This window comes from Phasianus colchicus, chromosome 1 (genome assembly GCF_987193195.1).
Source record: "Phasianus colchicus chromosome 1, bPhaCol1.hap1.1, whole genome shotgun sequence".
Lineage (NCBI taxonomy): Eukaryota > Metazoa > Chordata > Aves > Galliformes > Phasianidae > Phasianus > Phasianus colchicus.
Window position 1 is genome coordinate 30,725,312 of NC_143436.1, and position 23,303 is coordinate 30,748,614.

The 23,303-nt window shown below is 36.0% G+C and overlaps 1 protein-coding gene across 1 annotated transcript in view; it reads right to left on the reverse strand.

Annotated features, from left to right (window-relative positions):
• Positions 1-23,303, reverse strand: part of ADAMTS20 (ADAM metallopeptidase with thrombospondin type 1 motif 20) — an 82,497-nt gene that overhangs the window by 40,405 nt on the left and 18,789 nt on the right. The window contains exons 5-15 of the mRNA XM_031589567.2: positions 16,410-16,493; positions 15,604-15,728; positions 14,726-14,766; positions 14,322-14,427; positions 13,147-13,293; positions 12,691-12,832; positions 11,268-11,372; positions 5,134-5,279; positions 4,028-4,209; positions 3,793-3,929; positions 2,551-2,668 (exon numbers count right to left, since the gene is read on the reverse strand). Of these exons, the coding sequence (XP_031445427.2) occupies positions 2,551-2,668; positions 3,793-3,929; positions 4,028-4,209; positions 5,134-5,279; positions 11,268-11,372; positions 12,691-12,832; positions 13,147-13,293; positions 14,322-14,427; positions 14,726-14,766; positions 15,604-15,728; positions 16,410-16,493 (1,333 nt within the window). The remainder of the gene's footprint in view (positions 1-2,550; positions 2,669-3,792; positions 3,930-4,027; positions 4,210-5,133; positions 5,280-11,267; positions 11,373-12,690; positions 12,833-13,146; positions 13,294-14,321; positions 14,428-14,725; positions 14,767-15,603; positions 15,729-16,409; positions 16,494-23,303) is intronic.

A 23,303-nucleotide genomic window follows, 5' to 3' on the forward strand; every position in this document is an offset into this window, starting at 1 on the left:
TCCTTGTCTTCAGGTAACAAAATCAGATACATACTGATCTACTTTTCAGTTCTGTTGCTCTGTACTTAAGTGTAGGCTAAAAAAAAAGTGGTTTCTCACAGACTAATTACAAATTCAGAAGGATCACTGTGACTAAGAACAACTGAATATGGCAAACATGGGAAAGAATATGCAAAAACATGCAATCTGAAGCATTAATATAATCTTTGCTAACTTCGCCACTTGTTTTGCTGTGTTTAAGTCTTGCCTGTAGTCTTTTGAGTTTCTCAATTTATTAACTTCCCAGTACTTTTAACCTAATAAAACTATGCCATGCACTTAAAAGGAACATTTAAACTAATAACAGGCCCATCAAAATTCCCAGATGGGGGCAGCACTGCAACTGAACGATTTGCTACCTGCTCTGGATAAAAAGAGCCTTTAGTCTCTGTTCTAGCACTACTGGGAAAAAAAAACCCAAAACACACAAAAAAGGCCCTCACCTCTCATACTGAAAACCTCGTGGAATACGGAAGACAAAATACAGGAAAAACTACAAATAAAATTGCCTAGCATATTGTCATGTATAAACATGACGCTAGATCACATACTAATGCAGTGAGAAGGAAAGTTTTCCAGGAAATCCTCAGAATCTCTAGTCAACTGCAATTATAATAACCAGCATAATAATTATACTCACATAATTAGATGACCATTTTCTAAACTGGGAGTTTAGCAAATTAGCATTTCATCACAGTGAATTTCTTAAGATTGTTTCACTGTCATTTAAACACTTAATGACAACATCATAACTGTCCTCATAACACCATAACGGTATGAATACAAGCATGTACCACAAGCTGCTCTTGCCTAATTCCAAATTCTTCCTTAGTAAAATGGTTTATGACAGTATGGAATGGCACTAGCTACAGTTAAAAGACCAAGTGTACAGACTTTGGCAAGCTTATCTAGTGATATAACGAAGAGGAGGGCTACAAAGATGATCAGAGGGCTGGAGCACCTGCTCTGTAAAGAAAAGATGGGAGATTCAGGCTTGTTCAGCTTGGAGAAGAAAAGACTCCAGGAAGATCTCATTGCAGCCCTCCAGTACTTGAGAGGAACTTATAAACAGGAGGGAGACTGACCTTTAACATGGTCTGATAATGACAGGACAAGGGAAACAGCTTTAAACTAAGTGGGAAGATTTTGCTTAGATGTTAGGAAGAAATTCTTTACTCATAGAGCGGTGAGGCACTGGAACAAGCTGCCCAGAGAAGCTGTGGATCCCATTCCCACCAGAAATTTCAGTGGGGCACTGGGCAGCCTGATCTGGTGAGTGGCAACCCTGCTCATGGTAGGAGTGCTGAAACTAGATAATCCCTTCTAATCCAAGCAATTCTATGTGATTCTGAGAACTGACAAGACTCTGTCTTATCTATAGCAACAAGTTGGGAAACTTGTTTTATTGCACTCTACATAATGAATGTAGTCATTTAGCTTCCCATTGTAAATATGAAGTCCTATACAAATTATTTCCTCAGAACACGTAGCACTACAGTAAGTCAGTTAAAGCATGTAGGAAAGCAAATGACACGGTAACTTTCAAATCAGACTATCTTATGTCATGGATTGTAAAAATAAAAAACCAACAACATATTATGAGCTTCCATTTTTCATAATTTACTTTTTAGTATAAAAATGATAGGGTTTTTTTTTTTTTTTTTTTGAGATAATAAATTTTGTTAAAAAATGAACAGAACGAAAATTTTATTACTTTGTGGAATTAATTTCAGTTAGAAATAAATAAGTCTGAGCTGACACAAAGCTGATAAACAACACAGTGACAATCTCTACCATAGTCGAATGAATATATAGTATACCATTTTATTTGTAACAAATGTATTTATGACATAATTTGTATGATACTTGTAGTGATGGAAAACAAAAAACTACATTCTTCTTCTTTAGTGTTTTGACCAAATACTCAGAAATCCAGTCTCCAATAAAAATAGTTGTCTGTGTCTTCTTCCAGCATCTCTGGACAGACACAAGAAAAATTATGTTTATTTGTAGAGGAGGAGTAGTTGTATCCCACCTTTAAACTTTCTGATACTTTCTGCATGGCACAAGGCTTCTGCCTGGAAAAAATAAATAAATCCAGCAGGATGCTAAATATGCTTTCCCTGCTGACCAGTAACTCCTCTGTCCACTGAAGATCCTATTTGGCAGCTCTCAAGGTGTCATTTTCACTTTGCCTGTGGTCTCTTTCAACCACTGAAACTGCATGAAGAAGCCTTTTGGAATTTTATATGAAACCAGAGATTACTTATGTTTTTTGCTCTAACTATTGAACTTTTTTTTCACCATAGTGCAGACAGACTTTTCACTTGAATGTGTCACTGTGTCACAGTGCTTTCCTGTTCATCCTTGAAAGGGCACACGAGTGAAAATTGGGGATATTTTTTGTTAGCAGAGGCCAGAAAGAACATACACTGAAATCCCATTTCCTCAAACATACAATTCCTAAACCACATTGAAATGTACATTAAGATTTTAAAAATACAAACATACCATAACGAGCACGGTTGAAAGTACCTGCAAGTGTCTTACATGAAGAATTATCACCACCACAGATTCCACATTTGTCTCTCCTTGCCTTGGAATTCAAAACATGATCACAGCCTGCTTGCTACAAAAAAATACAATGCTGTGTCATTCAGCCCAGTGGAAAACAGTGAAAACACACAATGCTATTTTCCCATTCCCCAAAAACTGTATTCACTGTATATATCTAGTCTTCCTTGGCAGTTCATGAAAAGCCTTCTTACATTTTAGTACACTGTACAGTTCTGGATTATACATTCTTAGTACAACAAATTCACTCAATATGTCAAGAACTGTACAAATCTACCTAGAAGTATTTAAAGATTTTGTACAAAAATATCAACATGGTATGTAAACTAAGATGTATTTACATAAAGTCTTGGAATTCTAAAATGAGTGTGTACACGTGCATGAATATCAATTATATTCAAGTCTGTCATGACTGCTAAACGAGAAAGAGAATACATGTAGACTAGCACAGAAACACTTCTCGTTTATAAATATTTACTCACACTTCCTTTTATTTTTTTTTTCCCCACAATCACAAACAGGACTGCTCTGTGGCATTTCCTCTTTCATTTTGATACACAGCCAAATAAAAAGCTACATTTTCCCCTCATTCTGAATTTAGCCAGTTTCACTGAAATCAGCAAATCTACTTAGGATGGACAAAAAAGTCTTTTCATAATATATCAGTTTGTTATTTTTCAACAAAATCTGGTGGGCATTTCCATAACTTCTATTAAGCACGTTTAAATGATCCCTTTCCTGGGTCTGTTCATCCTGGTTTTGCAGTAAAATCATAAATATGTAACCTATCTATCCTTGAATTTTCTGACTTTTTCACTTATTTGATAGCAGAAATATGATAGCAATAAATAATAAATACACAGCATGATTCTTTCCTCCCTTTACACCAATTTCAGATCACTTTCCCTCTGCTCTCTCGGACAATAACAACATATCAGGCTTAATGAGGAAAGACTGTGGGTGTTCAGATTCAGCTGTATGTGCTTTGCTTAATTGCCTCAATTTCCAGATCTTAATTTGGTAGGGATTAAAATCAACTTAAGTAAATTCAAAACATCTGGGGTTTTACATATTTTCAATAATGTTCAATAACGTAATTTTCAGTGTATATTTATTTAATATCTGTTCTATAAGCTGTTAAAACTGATTTTAATAATTAGTAAGTTTAGATTTAAATACCCTGCATAAGCCTTGAACACAAAGGTCATTGGTTTCTGCTCCACAGGGAGTACCATCAGCAACTCTGTCCTTCAGCTGATAGTAGGAAGTTGTTCCAGAAACTCGGCAAAAAAGTTTACAGCGATCTTTCATTGAAACTGGAAAGAAAATCCAACAGGTTTCTTGTCTGTTTTATTACTTTAGTTATAGAAACATTTGTATTTTATTAATTGAAAAAAAAATTGTAGTTACTTACTACCACTGTATTTCGGAAGCCAGCGAACAGCAGATGTAAGACCATTGATGTTAAAATGTTTGCCATCAAATTCAGAGCACTGTTGCTCCCGGAAATCTTTTTTGCCCTTTGGACATGAATCAGTATTACAGGAACGAAATTTCATCCTGCGGCCAACACAGTACTTTCCTCCATTTCTTGGTCTAATAAAAACAGATAAATGTAAACTGTTGTCCCTTGTTTTCTAAAATTCCTCTTTTTCAGGAAAATTTTCACAGAAGCAGTTATCTCCTCTGTAATTTTAAATTGTATTTCCTAACTTGTAAATCCTGTTACACAATACTTCCATACTAGCAGGTTCTTGGAAAGGAAAAAATAATCAATGGCATATTGGTAGCATCAGCTACTACAGACCAACAGAGGCCTATTTAATCAACATCTAGTCTACTGTCTCTTACTCATTAGGGAAAATAAAATAACCTGGGATTCTTCCACTGAGGTTCATTTATCCTTCTGATAATATCAAGATGGCATTACTTCCTAAGAAAAGCCAGTAGCCATAACTGCAGCTCTTGTTCTGTAGAAGTTAAGGGTAAAGTTCTCTCTGATTTTTGTTAAGAGAATGAAACCTACATAGATCATGCAGCCAATGGAAGTTTCTTACTATAACGTAAATTGTAACTGACTGCTGTAATCAGTGTTGCTTGTGAACATTATTGGTTGGTAGTTATGAAAGAGTCTTAAAACCAAGCAAATCAACTGTTTTACTAAAAAGATTACTAGGCAGTATATCTTTTTTGTTTTGTAACTTCTAGTCTAGAGAAAGTATCACAATGTTTAAGTAAACCCTCAGTACACAGAGTAAAGCTAGAAAACGACTCTAAAACAGAGTCTTCATCAGTATCTATAAATGTGAACGATGTAGTTGAAGCAAAAGCACTCTATAAGCTCTAAGCAGACTGGTGTCTCTAGACTCATCCCTCTTTTCAGACATGGCTAAAACACATTTATTTTACTGGTGTTTTGAATGAATTAATGAAACCAAAATATCTCCATATTATTCTGAACTAAACCATTATGTCATAATTCCTTTACTCTGCTCTAATGAAGAACAACAGAAAACATACTCCGGTCTGTTACAGAGCCTGGTGGTGCTCTTGATTCCACCTCCACAAGTTCTTGAACATGAGCTATAAGGTCCCCATGGTCCCCATTCTCCATCTACAGGACGCATCTCCATTTCTCTGCTCACACAAATTCCATGGCGGCAGTGCTGTGCAGTTGACAAACAAAACAAGATTTCTAAGTTAAGCAAAAGGTTACAATATATATTAGGCACAGAAAGAAGAAAATTGACTTCAGCCATCCTATGAAGCATCAGACTGCCCACTGACTGCAAACTCAGGATTAGACTGATGATCCAATTTGTTGTCAGAAGGGGTTCTCATCACAGCCACATTGACAGTGGCGTTGTCCATCATTCCCTGCAGTACATGTATGGATCAGTCACTAGAATCATCAGAACAGATCATATCAACTCAACTGCTTGTTATTTATGAAGCTTAGGCTTTGCATTTTCACTTTCTGTGGAACAGAACAGCTTGGTATTATCCCACAGTCTTAAAGGTTTTTGACCAACTAAACTCTGTAGCACATAAAAATAATTCAAGGATACACATAAAATAAAACAACTCAAGAATTCCAACCCTTTCAGAAATTGATTTAAATGTTGCATATAGTTTCTCAAGAGTTATTCTAACATGAGCATTTTTTCTGTCTATTCTTTGAGATGGATTCCTTGAGCTAGGAGGAGGTGATCTCTGAATTTCTTTGGCTTCTCTTCCTTCTAGGGCCTTATCCCACAGTATGCTACCAAGCAGATCCTTGAAGAGGTCAAAATCTGCTCTCCTGAAATCTATGGTTGTGAACAGCTATTCAATCTCCTCTGTACCTTCAGGTTCTTGAACTCTACACCTCATGGTCACCACAGCCAAAACTGCCTTTGACCTTCCCATTTACAAGTTCTTCACTGTTAGTATGAGGTCCAGCAGAGCACATCTCCTTTTGGCTCCTTAATCACTTGGAGAATAAAGTTATCAAAGTATGCCAGAAACCTCCCAGATCACTTATGCCCTGCTGTGCTGTCCTACCAACAGAAAACAAGGTAGCTGAAGTCCCCCCCTGAGGACCAGGGCCCTGTTCTCCAAACAGGACTTTGTTAAAGAATCAGGTTCTCCATTATGAATTATGCCCAAACTCTTAATCCAATGTGGTAGTAAAATTTCTGCCTGTATGGCCCTTGGTCATGCTGACTCTCGAGCATTGTCTATGTATTTCAAGCCCTGAAAGTCTTCCTCTGAGAATGTGATCAATCAAGGTGATTTAAAGCTCAAAGCAAACACAGAAACAAAGGCAGATCTATCTTGCTACAGAAGCCATTTAAATGTTTCAGCAGACTGGCCAGATCACTCACTTGATGTTAAGACTAACACTGTAACTCAGCCAGTGAAATAATGGCATCATTTTGGTGTTACCTGCATATCTCCGTGGTGCTTACGGTCAGTTTTTATTACTTCTACTTTTTTCCAGATGCCTTTAGGATTCCTTTGTACCTCAACTTTCTAGTACCTCTAAGAGGTAAACTAACTACTAACATAAAAGATATGAATGCAGTTTATGAAAGTTGAAGGTAAACATGAGGAAACATTAAGATCTTGCATATCCAAGAATTGTCATTAACATCTTCTGAAATATTTTTTTTTACAACTATAGACTGAGGATTCTAAATCTCACATCACAAAACCTATAATGCATCCAAATATGACACTTGGATCTAGTGTGTAAGTTCTTCTTCCTTCCACAAAAACATTCACAGCAGCTTGAAGGGAAAACTCAGGAAAAGACAGAGTTGTAAAATGAAATTTTATACCCACAACAGCATTGTTCTGATCTATAAAAACACAAAGCACATGTTCACATCTGGGATTTTAATAGCTTATTCAACAAACTTGTCTCAGCTATTATTCTACTGCTGCATTCCTACAGAAGCACCATGATGAAGTCACAGTCGAAGACTCAGGCACCAGACGCATTCCAGATGTTCCTCAATGCTTGCTTGAAAACCTGACCCAAATCCACATGCAATTATTACATCTTCAGAGATGAGAGGGAGGTTCAAAGTTTGGGATCAATGGATCTACAGGTACCCAGATTTGTATTTCTTAACTGCCTACTTACAACAAGCACTTTGACTTGTAAGTATGGATTAAACAGTGATTTGATAAACTGATTTCAAGTACTTCCAATATACCTCCCAACTTACTGTACTTGCTACGTGTCCTGGAAAGCAAATTTGAAAGAAATTATTAAAGCGTTGTCAGGCTATGCTAAACTTAATTGAGTCAAGAGCAACAGATACATGTACAAGAGCAAGCTATGCAGTGATTCTAATTATACAGATTCATCATATAACCCAACGAGCAAGAACTAGATAAGAACATCTACTCAGATGAATGTAAAAGTTCAAAAACGTCTGAACTACCATTTCTGACTGTACTTATCTCTCTAGAGTTTTCCCATTTATCATCTTGAAATAAATGTTTTAATGTAAATCTCTCCATGTCATCTGCTGCAAATGAATCTATGGAAACCTGCTGCTCACTTTAGTTCTATGTCTGATGCACTTCTTCCTACAATGTACATGTACAGCTTACAGCCTCATCATGTCTGCTTTCTGAGAAAAAGTCAAGTATGGAATCAGGCAAACCAGACCACGTCAAGAAGTGAGGTCTAGACCATAGAATAACAATGCAAATAGAGTGGTTAGTAAAATGGACATGTAACACAGAAGAAATTGAATTACAACGAACTGAAGTTGTACCTCCAGCATCTCAGGTCTCTGTAGTACTGGTTCTCAGAGAAGTCTACATCTATTATGCAGATGACATCAACTATTTTAAAACATATTCTAATAACAAACCATTTTAATCATTTTTTCAACATTTTTCCTTTTTTCCTTGTGAAAAATCTAAATACTTTATTTCCCCTTTGTAATACTCCCATAGAAAACCCTCAGTTTTTCTGAAATCATATCTAAACAGAAAAATATTTCATTAAAATCCCTCTTTATAGGAAAAATTCTGTTTGACCCTTAGAAAAATTTTACTCTGTTTTTACAGCTCAAAAGATCCTCCACTGCTTCTCATACAGTTAACATCTAATCACCTTTATTAAAATCAATTTGAATTTTTCATACTTACTTTACATATATATATATATATATATATATATATATACACACAATGAATCATTCTTTTGGATGTATTACCCACATTTATTGCACTCATGAGGAAGTCAAGCAATACAGTGATTTTAAAGGAAATCAATACATCAGCAGAAACCAACAACAACAGAACAGCAAATATACCTCAGAGTTAGAGACTGGCACTTCACTTACTGATCAAAATAATCTCTTCTTAGTCTGAATTCACATATTTAAGTGTCCTTCTCCTTATGCAGCTATAAAGGGTTCAGGACAAAATCTAAATTCATTCTACAGCTATTACGAGCATTTAGAGAGACAGAAACCCAACACACCATCTATATCTGCAATGAATAGAAGTAATAAACTTCTAAACTCATAAATACTGGGCATATTCTTTCCAAGAGGACCAAAGTTTGTAACATGTGGATTCCTTTTTGTTAGTAAAAAGGTTTTTCCAGATTACTCTGAAATTTGTTCTTTCATTGTTATACAAATAGCAAACTGCCATTATGAACAGGAACAGTGGGTCAGAAGACTTCTCTAGATAAGAGATCTTCATAAAAGAGGTGGCTGCTCAATCAGCTCCACTGTATCTAGGACATCAAAAACTCTGGGTCAGAATCAAATACCTACTGGCTATCCTCCTAAGAGCAGGTAGGTTGAAAACCATGGAATCATAGAATAACTTTAGTGGAAAGGACCCATAAGGATCACTGAGTCCAACTCCTGGCTTCACACAGGACCACCCAAAATCAAACCCTATGTCTGAAAGAGTTGTTCAGATGCTCCTTGAACTCCAGCAGCTCAGTGCCTCCCCCACTGCCCTGGGCAACCTGTTCTAGGTCCGACCACTCTCTGGTGAAGAATCTTTCCTTAACTCTCAGCCTGGCCCTCCTCTGACACAGCTCCATGCCTTTCCATCTGGGCCTTTTTACTGCCAACAGAGAACAGAGTTCAGCACCACTAAAACTGCAAATGCCTCAAATACAATTTTTTGAATTCATCACAACAAAAGAGCTGCAAGCACAAATGTATTTATTGTGCTAGCATATACTAGTTACATTAGCTCATCACCATGGCTTATTCCCACTAAAATCAACAGAAAAGGAGCTGTGCCTTACACAAGAACACGTGACAATTTGTCAGATTAATGGCTGCTCTTTCTTGCATCTTTTCAGAGGTAACAATTGTAATTAGCTTTTCACTTCCTAGAGAAAACTGTTTGGTTTCACTGCAATAACTGCACAATTCTTGTATAAAAGAAGTGCTATGCTGTTGGCAAATTTGAGTCAATTTTATTAAGGGTTACATATAAAGTTTATACAAATGATGAACTTCCTTTCTGATCAATGACTGACTGAAATGTGTGTTAAATGTTATATCATCAGATAGATATTATCAAGCAAAGCTTCCTTTGCAACCTTCAAATATTTTTTCCTAATTTTGCAAGAGAAAAAGAAGCCATTTGTAAGACACTGCTTATCCACTAAATTGTTATTCTTAAAGACAGTATTTTCAACGTCCTCATTATTTATGTATTGTGAAATACAAAAATAAAAGAAAAAAAAACAATCTTTGAAGGTAAAAAGAAGGTTGTTGGGGGAAATTTAGTAATAACGTAATAATACTATTATATATCAAGTAGTAAGCATATTCCATATGGAAATCAAACCAGACTTTTTAAAATTCATGTTTGAAGCTATTAAACTATTAAAAGATAAAAATATAAGTTTTCCCACAGCCCTTAAAGCTGGCCAAGCACACCACTACTTAAAGCACCTTAGCATAACAAACCTGCCAAAAATACAATCATCTTATCACTGTCATACTTGAGCATGTCAAAATCTCTGAAATACTTATTTTCACAGTCAGCTGATGGATGAGAAAATATTTCTGTTTGCTAGTGGTGAACTGAAACATGGAGAAGCCAAAGAGTAGATCAGCAAAGAACTCAAATGTTTTGCTTCTTCTCACATCTCTAGCTACATGCAAATCCAACACTAAAACCCTCACATCCTCACTATTAACACTGACTTCGACTAACATCCACTCATACTTCTGTCTCCATCAAGATATTTTAAGTGCTCTTTGCAAAGCACTTGTGTATTTTAAGTGCTACAGGTTATGTACTCAGAGGATGCAGAAATCAAAATCTCCAGTCAAAAAAACCCAAAATCTGCCAGATGAGGAAATAGTGAGCTGCCCTCTCATTCTCTAAACACTTAATGAAATAAAGCAATATGCAGGGTTCAAGAAGTCGAGTTTTCACTTCTTTCTTTTTACATTAAAAAAATATAATCCATACCTCACATAAGTAGGGTGTAAGTGAAAGAGAAGTTCTGGCTTTCAGCCCTGTACAAATCCATGTATGTTGTATTATATTATATAGTAGGCAAGAGAGACTATGAGCGTGAGTTACATGTGGTTAAGGTACTCACTGGAATAGATGAAGAGCTACTGATAGATACTTTCACATTTTGTCTGAAACAGATAGAATGCACAAATATTTTCTGAAGCCAGGAGTCTGATTGAAAGATTTTTTTCTGAGGAATTTACTCCTGTACTTTATTCACTCATACTTAATTAGTTCTAACTCAGTAGAACAGCCTCAATAAGAGAAACTGGGGAATATGCTTTTGAGGTGCACGCTTTTCAGGAAATTCATCTTTGTTGCGCCACTACAAACAACTTTTTTGAATTATCTGAAGTTTTCAAACAGCAGAAGAGAAGATGGCAACTTCTGCCTGAGGTCTTCTGCCTACTTTTTACCAATATGACACCTGTGAACTATTATCGTTATTTTGAACAGACAACCTGTATTATTTATGTCATAACAGTAGAAGACTAAAATAAACTTTGCAGGTTAAGTCAGCTAGATACTGCTTAAGCAATCATTACATTGCAGGAGTAGTACTGTCACACAGCAAGCACTGATTTTTCTTATCTACATCAATAACCTTGGCATAAGCAAGCTCTGAGAAACAAATGAAGGCTTACCATTCCCACACCACAAACTGTTCCATCAGCCAAAGGCATGTGCTGGGTACGACATCCCTTGTGAACTCCCTCTGTGCTCGTGCACCATAAACGTTTGCATTGTTTCTAAACAGAAAAAAAGATTACCTTTGTTGTACTTGTACACTACTTTAGACATCAATTGATATATTTGCACTGTTTTTCTCATACTGCATGGGTTTAATTTTTGCTACTATTTTGTACAGATAACTCCTCCCTCACCTCTCCAAAAAAACGATTCTGCCTAACACTGGACAGAAAAATTGAATGGTTGAAACAGACCTTATTAGAAATGATAAATTACTTTAGATTTTCTAATTCAGTAGATAATTTAATAAAAAGGCATGTAGGAGATTATGGTCGATATTATGCAATACAGTTGGAGCATAATACTCAGATAAAGACACTAACTGGAACTATTTTTGAAAACACACTGACTAGAAACTTAAGAAGAAAACCTACTTTTCAGGTTATTAAAGAGATTCCTTATGGACAAATAAACTTTATAGATTAAAAATGACTCAAAGCAGCAGTAACACCACCTTCAGGTCTTTGAATTCCTCTTCACTTTTCTATAATATTCCCATAAAGACTGACTCTTCTTAAATAGTACTTTACCACACCAACAGTTTCATTTAATTCACTTTAAATTTGATCTTAAATTCTCTTCTAAACAGTTCCAACAAGCTGTGTAATACAAGTATTTGACAAGTTGCTCCAAAATCATCTCGACACCTTGACAGTAATGAATGAGGTCATAATGCTACATTTGTTATTGTATCTTGTACTTGCAAGTAGGCCACACTGCGTTTTGAAATATTTCTATATTTACCTACTTGATTCTGTACGTTATTTTCTTCCCAGATACCAATTTTGCTTTAAAGAATATTTGGTTAATTACATGAAATGTACACTCCAAAAGGCAGAGAAATATCTGACAAAGTAAAAGAACTCTGCAATTTGGATCAAACATTTGGGAAAAGTATAAGAATTAATATGTTAATTTTAAAGTTATAAATTTGTAAAATCAGTCAAAGCAGATAAGAAATTTGCTAATGTAATATGGTGGCTATAATGTGAAAACATTTATTAAAAGTGTTGAAATCATTCTTTTTCGATAGTTGCAGTAAGTTTTAATATATTCAATTTAGATCTTATAAAGGAATTATACTTACACTCACAGATGTATAAATCAAAATTAATTCATCCTGATTTTAATCCTATGTATTTCTATAAAACAGAGCAGCAAGGCTTTCCACTGAACTCTTTCCCCTTTTAAGAATAGAGTCTGAATTTTGACATACTTCAAGATAAAATTCTTACAAAAATGAGATTTCATTTTTAAGCCTACATCTCAGTAATTTTTAGTACTTATTAAGCAGGAGTCTGTGCACTGTTCACTCACCAGATAGGGACACACTTGCGACCCAAGGCCAAACATAAGCTCACACTGCTTATTGACATCATACATTAATCCAGGCAGCTGAGAAGAAAGACCATAAATTCTTCCACTTGGTTTATCTAGGAGGCATTCACCATAACCAGTGCTGTTGTGAAAACAGGAACAAAATGTGAATTAATCACTGTTCTGACCTATTAAGATCATACTAAGGAGTTCTTCAATAATCAGTGCCCTGATATTTTTAAAGTCTTAGTTTTACGTTTTGATTATCACTTTACTGAAGCCATGGAACTACTCACCCTCCAAAGAGCTAGATACCTGTAATTTCTGGAGAATTTAGGCCCCCCAAGTCAGTGGTTAAAGCCAAAAATAATATTAAAGTGGCATTTAAACAATAATTTTAACACTTTTCTGAATGACACGAAATTGAAAACATGTATGCATTATACTGATACTTACTCAAGAAATTCAGTGATATATTTTTGACTGCATTTTGACCAGGTCCATGGACTTGTATGATAATTTAAAGTTGGAGCCATAACATGGTACTGATGTTTAATTCCAGCTTCTTTACATTTAAAGCTGTCATCATGTGGCACATTAAATCTAAGAAGCAAAACAAACAAACTCCGAAAAAAATTCAGCTATAATTAATGGAAAAACTTCTGTTGTAACAGCAAAAGCCCCAGATGTAAGTCTGAATATACCTTAGAACTGCAATGGAACTCGCGTTTTATGACTATCTGACATTATGGCAATCACACTGAATACATAAGAATTTTACAGCTGTGCAATTCTTTCGTACACCAGCAAAAACTCCAGTGTTTTGGAAGTGTGGCATTTTAAATGAACAACCCATCTACTGAACTGAATATTCAAGACTGTCCATAACACACTGCCCCAACATTCACCTTATAATTTTTAGTATACAATAACTACAGAGCCCATCAACATCATTTTATGCAACAAATATTTTACCATATTTTATAACTCAGTTTAAGTAACATGATAAATGGCATGTATCTAAATGAACTTCCAGGAGAATGAAAACCAACAAGCTAGCTACTGAGCTCTGTAATGCCATCGTTACCTACACTGTGGCATGCCTCATGGAGCTAGAGTATAGCATCTTTCTGCCATCACTGATGAGGTATGCTTCATAAAATAAAATGCTGTCATCTCCTCTTATTTTTCTGTGTAAAGTATTTCTCTTTGTGTTACTCTATTGTTTTCTGAAAGGATCAAACAGAAGGAAGAATATTTCTGTGTTATATTACAAGTCTTTTCTTAAATTCCTACCATGGCTAGAATGCAAGTAGTTAACAGGGCTATGTTGCGCATCTAAGGTACCTGTCCCAGTGTCCCAACCAGCTGCTACAATAAAAGGACAAAAGATGGCAGATAAATCCAGTACCTCCCATCACACCAGTTAGCCAGTGGCCAGGTTGTAAATCTCATGTTTCTGTATCTCTAGGTGGCAGGAGAGCTGACTCTCTGCAAGGGCCAAAACCACTGACTATTCCAAAATTACACAGACATTCTACTCACCCTTGGAAAAGTACAACACATCCCTGGAAATTGGTCATATTCAAAAGAAATCTAATAAAATTACCTGCTGGGAAATTGGTACTTACACATGTCCAAGCTCATGTGCTATAGTAAAAGCAGCACTTAATCCATTTTCTTCACTTATAGAGCAGCTGCGTAGTGGGTCACACATTGTACCTAGCTCTGCCAAACCTGGAAAATTGAATTCTTTTACAAAAGCTTAATAGAATGAGCTTTAACATAGGAGGAATGACTCTATAAGTGAATACTACAGCACATGAATTGAAAAAGCCACGCGCAAGCTATGCAACCAAATTTACACAAAACCAACTACCACCCAAGATCAAAGTATGTGCGGAACAGCTCTGAAATGATTTGATCTGCCAATTAAATTTTACATCTGTTTTCTGATTTTTTTCATAAATCCTACAGTAAAATCCTTCTACAGATTTTGCTGTAAAATCATACTGATGGAAAAATTATAACTCACCTAGAGTATCACACTTCTCTCTAGCTCTGCAGATATCTTCCCTTAAAAGAAAAGAAAAATTACAAGCAAATGAAAAATACTTCCATTACAAGTATTTCACTGATGCTACATTAGGTACAAATTGTAATTTGCAATTACAATTGCAAATCTTAATTCTAAATTTTTAATCTTGCAGTCCACTCTAAGAATTTGCGTTCTTGTGAAAGAAGTGACTTCATTCACCAAACATTCACCAAACAAAGCCCACAGAATTACTTTCTATCTAGCTTGCAAAGAATACAAACTGATAAACTAAGCTGTTTCTCTAACATGTATGTGAATGTAAAATGCTGCTGGAAATGTACAGATTCCAGTATACATGACACTACCTCATGCAGTAGAGCAGCTGCAAAAATAATGTAAAATTCAGGGCAAATATCAAACATTGTTTTAAGTAAAACAATGTGTCCAATTTGAACACGGAGAAAAAAGAAAAGGAACAAGAGAGAATATATCTCAATAAATGAGCATCAGAGCCTCCACTGAAGAGATCAGTGTACAGGAAAAATACACAGTATTTAACATTTTCCATTTGTGAGTTTTTTTTAGTTCTAATTATGCCTGGGTTATGAGGCATTGATCATCACTTAATTAGCATTAGCTAATTTCTGTACGTATACCACCATGACCCTATCATGTACATGGTTAAAGACATTAATTCTTTCTAAAAATTTCAGGTCTAAATAGCGATCACCTGGGGTGAGGGAAGAGTAAGATACTCTTTATTCACTCCAATTAATTACAAAATTTATCAGCGAACATTTAAATATGATGAGGTAAGAAAAAAGTTGAAGGATTTGTCTCATCTAGCCGGGTAACTGTCTCTTTCAATACCATACCTAGTGATAAGAACAGCAGTGTCGTGATGAGAAGGGTGAGCATCATCCAAAATATTCTGTGCTTGCTGCCATATACAAAAATTACGAAGAGTGGTAGCTGCATTGAAAGTGATCGTTGGTCCTTCCTAAGAAATATCGAAGAAACAAAAAAACAGTTCTAATGTTCATGCACTTGCACTTAATATTTTGTTATTTGTGTCCCTAATCTTCACAACTACAGAAAGAAGTCAGAAAAATTCTACTAGCACGAATTTGTTTACAAACTTAGGATCTTAATTTAGCTAAAATTAATCAGTCGTAAGAACTCATCTTATTAATCAATGCATCACGTATTAGGTACAGAAACATTGGGTGGCAAGATAATTATGATAAATAAATATTAAAATATACACCAGAAAAATGCACTCTTCTTACAATTAAAAATATTCTGTTAGTGCTGAAAACTCTCAGCAAAAACCCTCTAAGAAAGTTGCCGTTTCCCAGTTGTATTTGCAGTAGTATAACATCACTTAAGGGAGTTACGCCATAAGCTCTCACTCAATATCTGATTGAAGCACATTTAAGTCAACACGAAGTACTAATAAGCAGGTGGAGAAACACGGGTATTAAATAGAGGCCATGCAGTTAATATCTGCATACATTAATTAAACCTGCACCATGCTACCACCACATATAACATTTAATCTTCACTTCTAGAGTAAAAATATATAGTTAAATGAAAAAAACCATTGTATGTAAAATACTTTAAAGTTTGGAATTATAAGGCAAATTCATACGGTTTGAAATTTAAGAAATATTTTTCCTACCTGTTCATTGTGAATTACAATTAACTTTACAATAACTATATTTATAAGATTTCCAATACTTGAATCTTTATAGATTGCTGCAACCTAAAGAGGAAAAAATCAGATGGTTAGAATATTAAACTTATCTGACAAATCACATTTCATGCTGACACGCAAACAAGTTATCAGAGAATAACAGGCAGTTATGCAATAGATGCCTCAGGCATCCATCTCTGCCTTTCTACCCATGGATTTTGGTAACAAACCCAAAGTAGATACCTGGTTTTAAACAATGATTCTACCTCAAAATATCTCACGCTACACACACCAAGGTCAGAATTTATCTGTTTTCCAGTGCTATTCTCTATATAAGAGGTAATTATCCAGCAATTATTATCCAGCAGTAATTTTCCTCGATGTTAAAAAGTGCAGTTATTAAATATCCAACTAGTCATAATTTTATATTATGTTGAAACACTCAAACACTACGTTAATTAAATTAGTGGAGTAAGTGTATACATTGTAAGACCTGTAGATTATTGATAAAATATCACAGACAGAAATGGAGTAACGTCAGCAGAAGTGTCACAGACACAAGCTACTTTACGCACATGATTTGAGGAATCAACACCTAAAATATTATAGGATTTCAGAAAGCAAACGGGAAACAAAAAACTTTTGCCTTTGCTTTTAATAGAAGCTGGGCAGCACTGAAAATATACCTAAGACACTGTACAAAGGTTTCTTTCCTCATTTGCAAATTTCTATTTACATAGCCAACGGGCACTTTATGATGTTGCAGCCAGATAGTAAAAGTTATGTTTCAATTCCGTATACCAAAGTAAACCAAAGCTATTTTTCATAAAGGCAGAAAAAAGGTTTATTCACTCTCAATAACAGCTTCAGACATCCCATTTATTTGGATTCCCCTATTTGGCTTAAAGCAGTTATCAATTAAGCCTTATCTAAATGAATGTTGTCCACTAATTACAGAAGCACTGACCTTCCCCCAGTCTGGCTTGGACTATGTCTACAAGGCTACAAAAGGAAAAAGAAAAGGAATTGATCAAACTGAATAGTTTTTTTGTTTTTTTTTCATTGTTTTTCGTGTGTGTGTGTGTGTGTATGTGTGTGTGTGTCACGTTATATTGACCAACATGATCTCGTTACAGGTGCTGCCTCTTTAACACAAGTGTTGATAGAGGGAACAGTGCAGAATTGAGTACTTTTAGTCTTAACTGGTTCAAACTGCTTGCGAAGACACAGTCCTGTGTGTGAATCCTACATACCTAAAATCAAGTAATTCTGTTAAAAGCTGGAAATGCCAGAGCCCTGCCTCACCATGATTCATACCATCTTGCTCTCGAAACTGGATAAGAGTGCAAAATGCAGCATCATCCTTCATTCTTTTGTTGACAGACAAGCAAGATATGGAGCACTCATAATAGCAGGGAAATAGTCAGAGTTTTGGAATCCATGTGGAAAACATTAACTATCTATTGTCTTCTTCCAAAAGGATTCCATTCTTGGTCACTAACTAGCAAACATCCAGTTATTCTGAGGAACATCTCTTGAGCGCTTGCTAAAGAGTTCAATTAGGAATGGGAACATTCAGAAGACAGAAGAGTAGGTGTCTTTACAGCTGCATAGCTCAAGCACTATAAATGTAAATAAGAGAATTTATGCAGACAGTGTTTCCTGAATTTGAATGCAAGTGAACCAATATTTTACTACTATCAAAGCTACCACAAATTATCAAGCACAAAATGTTTTTTTATGGCTTGAGATCGACTTCAACTAATCTAGAGTTAGATTTCTATATATGAATTCTTCTCAGGAAAGGTCAGAAACAGTCTAGGCATTGTCCTGAATGAACTGTCCTATTAAAATAACATAGCACTGTTACATTCATCTCATGTAACTAACATTATGCTGTCTAGACTCCTTCAATAGTCAGTGAAAAAGAACAGATGAACAGTCATTCCGATGCATCCATCTGAAGATACATATTTAGATAAAATGTATTTTCAAACAAAATAGTATGATAAATTATTATGTTTCCTCAGTCACTTACAATGGATGGAGATTAGATGTCTAGCAGACGTATGAGATTAATTCCACCCAACTATTCCAAGTTTTACTTCTCTTCAGCAAAGAAGAAAATTGGTTGACGCAGCACTCCAAACTCAAAGAGAAATCTGAGATGAGACCTGCAAGAGTCTTCGGCTTATAATGCCTTCTACAGGGAGAAGATGCCCATGAGAACTCTCCTAACACTTCAGCTGATGTAAGAGCTACCTAAACCATAATCAGACAACTCGTTACAGCACAAGCCTACACAGGGTTACACACATACAATCTTAACAGAAAGATCTTTTATAGAGCAGATAACAAAGCCAGACTACTTTATGCTGAAACATGCACTGTTCTAGAAATAAATATATTTCAATTAAATAGACAAATAATCAATCCTGTTAAGAATGTCTTAGCTTTTGAACAGAACACTCTGAAATTCACGAAACAGTTATATTTCACTGACTGTCAAGTAAAGTGATGTTGCATACGTTGGACAAATACTGGTATAGGATTTGTCCAGTTCTTTAAGAGTTTATTCCAGTTAGAACAGTCATAGAGGACTGAAGGGAGGGTGAACTAGGTTCAGTTGACAACAAATAATGCCAGAAGCATCCAAAATAGGACTATCATAACCTTCAGTGCATCATTACCCTTCAGTTTCATAAAGGTCTCCAGTATTAAAACATGTAAGAGGATAACCCATTTTTAGTGCTGGGTAGCTAGAAGGATTTAGGGAAAGAGTCCAAATTGGAGGTTTCTTAAGATTAAAATGTTACATTTCTTGTTCTTAATTCTTACTGTAGTCAATTCCACATGTACAAAAACAGGCTTTTGAGATGTGTAACCTCAACAGATATCAGTTATTTGCAAACAAAATCTGAAAATAGAAGATGGAAAGAACCCAGCATTGAAACGCAGAGTCAAGTTCCTTCCCTTCCCACCGCTGCCAGTGTCCATGAAGAATGTTTGAGCAAAGCACTTCTTCAGAAGCCATTGGAAATTACTCATAGATCAGAGAAGATACATCATCAGACTAAGTACAAGAGAACACACGCGTTGCACATCCAAAGACCATCTGCAGTAGGATCTTCAACACCATACCTAAGCAATATCTAAATACTATGTCTGACTAGAGCACAAAGGAGATCTGAAATAAAGTCATTGAGATGCCTAAGGCCAATAGCTCTGACAAGAACCTCATCAGAATCGAAAACATATTTTCTCACATACCAATAACTGGTAAGGATCTACTAAACCAAAAAGCTAACATTACTCTTATTAATTCCATGTTTGAGTCAAAGTATAGACACTGTCTCATGGACGCTTTCAGGACCTTCAAACATTTACTTATAAATGCTGTTTTAGAAAGATCGAGCAAAAAGACTGTGCTGGTAATGAGATGCCCCTACCTGTGATGTAAGGTATTTTCAGCAGGCAGGCTGAATACATGCAAAAAGAAAAATCCTGTGTTTAAAATCTCAAGCCAATCTTCACCTAGGGAAGCCAACCTTCACCAAGGTTCCCACACCTAGGGAATCATACAGGATAAAATTACCAGCTGAGACTTGAAATGATAGATTAATGCAGAAAACATTATTTCTTATTTTATCAAAAAAGAGGATAAGTGCTCCCTGCTCCCATATTCTGTGGACATCTCTTTAAATCCTTCTTTATTGGAAGCATTCATAAAATGGATGATGAAATGGGACATGAATTTGATAGAATACACCATTTATTTGCAAACCCACTTTCTCCATAGTTTAGCCTAAATTCAGCCTTCACAAAAGGAAATAACACTGAAGACAAAAGGAAGTAACTTTTGAGAGATTTTTTCATGCTCCTGATACAGGCATCTACGCCACAGAACAACAGTTAAGACCAAAACAATAAAGAAAGGAGAAACCAAGAACCATGATGAAGAGTTATCTTTCAGTGAAAGGATCATTGCTTTTGTTTTCATTACATTCCCAAAGATTACAAGACGGATCTTGTATTCACCAGCTGTTGTTATCAGGTTATTGGAAGCAACTTTTCTTGCTGTCCATTACTCTGAGACTGTGAATCACTGCAAACTGCCACATTCAGAAAAGGAGCTAGAACATAAGCAAGTGCATCTAGAGAATGGAAAATAAATGATATACCTAAACAGAATTGAATTTCTGCAGTTCTTTTTTCTCTAAAGATTGCATTGGAAGACTGCTTTTCCTTTTCTGATCTGCTACATGGAACCACGGTATCAGGAGAACACATTCATATCACTTAAAAGAAAGTTCATTACAGTTCTTAGCTTGTGTCCACTGCAGGCACCAACAACCTCCTGTTTATCACTGCAGTGCTGAAAGGATGTGTGATATCTAGGATCCAGAGCATTTCTCCTTCACCTCTTCCATTGTCATATCCTGATTTTGTCATATATTTCATAATACCCCTGAATTTTCTGTAGCCATGAGATAAAGAAGTCATCACAACATTTATTGCTTCTCTGAGAGAAAATAAGAAAAAGCTGTGTTATTTCTGCAAGTGTTACTCCCAATTTGTTCCATCCACCTTTCGAGTTTAAAACTGCTTTATTTGAAGGAACATAGAAGTTTATTGTGCAAAGTTGCACAAATACACCTATGTATCTCAGACTAAGCACTTTTTCCTACTACTTGTACGTCCTTTCCATTCTAACATTTCCTTGATTTATTCAAGATGTTCCAGGTGACTCCCCATTTAAAGCAAAAAGAACAAATTATCTCTTTTAAAGGGTGACTATGAGTGGCTCGGATGTCAAAGCATACTTCCTTTTAGTATCTGAAAGAAAGATGATTTTGCAAGGAACAACCATACAGAGGTTTTTCTAGCCTTGAGAAGCTACTAAAAAAATTTAAAAAAGATAGGAACATTGTTTGGCAAACATCTCCTACCTCTACAAAAGTCCCACGTGGACCTTTTTTATAGCTAAACACAACTGAAGCTTTACCATGGGGACAGACCTTGAACCTGTCTACTGACGTGAAGGCACAGAGACACATACTAACAAATAGCTAATTAACAACAACAAACTACCTAACAAAAGTAATGAAGAATACTAACAGCAGTCAGCAGTAAAGATGGGAAAGTACACGCTTACTAACATGCTACAAAAATTCCATGTCTGTCTCACTTGATGGACCTCAAGACTCAGAGAACTATGAGGCACTAAGACATTTGACATACAGGCACTCTGGAGCTGGAAAATTCATAAGAGCAGTCAGTGTATAAAAAAAGGTAGGTTTTTTCTACATAGAGATATTTGTATGTCAAGGTATACAAGAAGTCTAGCTCACAAATTTCTGTTTAAATGATACTTATAGAGCAGTCATGCAGAGAAAGGCTTCAGGGTCCTAGTGGATGGAAGTGAATGGAAAGCTGGACATGAGCCAGCAGTATGCATGCATAGCCTGGAAGTGCAATAGTGTCCTGGGCTGCATTCAAGAGGGATGGCCAGTAGGGAGATGTAGATGACTGTGAGACCCCCATCAAGAGTACTGCATCCAAGCCTGAGGCTCCCAGTGCAAGAAAGATGGAGAACTGTTGGAGCAGATCCAGAGTCACAAAGAGAACCAGAAGGCTGGAGCACCCCTCCTGCAATGCAAGGTTGAGTGAGCTGGACTTGTTCAACCTAGAGAAGGCTTCAGGGAGACCACATTGCAGCCTCCCAGTACTTCAAAGCAGCTTTTATACAGGAGGGAGACAGACTTCTTCACATGCTCTGACAGTGGTAGGATAAGGTGGAACAGCTTTAAACTAAAAGAGGGGCAATTTAGATTAGATGTTAAGGGGGAAGTCTTTACTGAGAGAGTGGTGAGGTACTGGAACAGGTTGCCCAGGGAAGCTGTGGACATTCCATGTCTGGAGGTGCTCAAGGTCAGGTTGGATGGGGCCATGGGCAGCCTAAGAACAGAGTAGTTGATGACTCTGCACAAGGCAGTTAGGTTGGAACTGCATAATGTTTAAGGCCCCTTCCACCCAAGCCATTCTATGGTAACTTTCTAGTTGTATTTTTTTTTTTTTTTGTTAATAACAAAATAGCCACCCTCCTTTTAACAACATCTTATATGTGGTTTTACATATGCAAAAGAATAAATAATGGGGGAATGAGCTTAAGGAAGAAACAAATGGCTTTGTGCCAGCTCTCTAGTTTTCACTTAGTGTTATAGTAACATTCGATACTTCTTAATTTATGTTAAAGTACACTGATCTGAGACAAAAGAACATAAAACACATGATTGGTAGACATCAAGCAGTAGATAAGGAAAAAACTCATCACAAGATCTTGAGTTCAGAAATGTAAGTTTAATACTCTTGTTAAGAGCTGTCACTTGTTGCTTTCTATTTTATCTCTCAGTAAATTATGGAAGGTATAAAACACTACTAAAAATGACAATGCTTTTTCAAAATTTTTACAAGCCTCCTAAATCTGAACAGACCAAGAACAAAACAGGGGAAGTCAAAATCTCTTTGCACAGAGATGTACAAAGCACATTAAGAAAGAGTCTTGATCAACATAAAATAGTATTAGAATCTGGTGATATTAAGATCACACTGCTTTACCACTGAAAAAAATAAGATTTTATGATTCTACAGTCCCATGACAATTTAAATGCTCTAAATTGATGCAGTCTCAATACCTTCTTTGAACGCATGGCCACTCTCCTCCCATACTCCAGATCTGGCACACACATGAACAGGCAAGCAGCCAATTCCCCCATTTAGCAGGTCAACCGAGTTGTACTGCAGGTGATTTTACATGTCAAGTTTTCTTGACATGTCAAGATTACAAAGGTCTTGCAGCAAGCAAACAATAGACTAAGA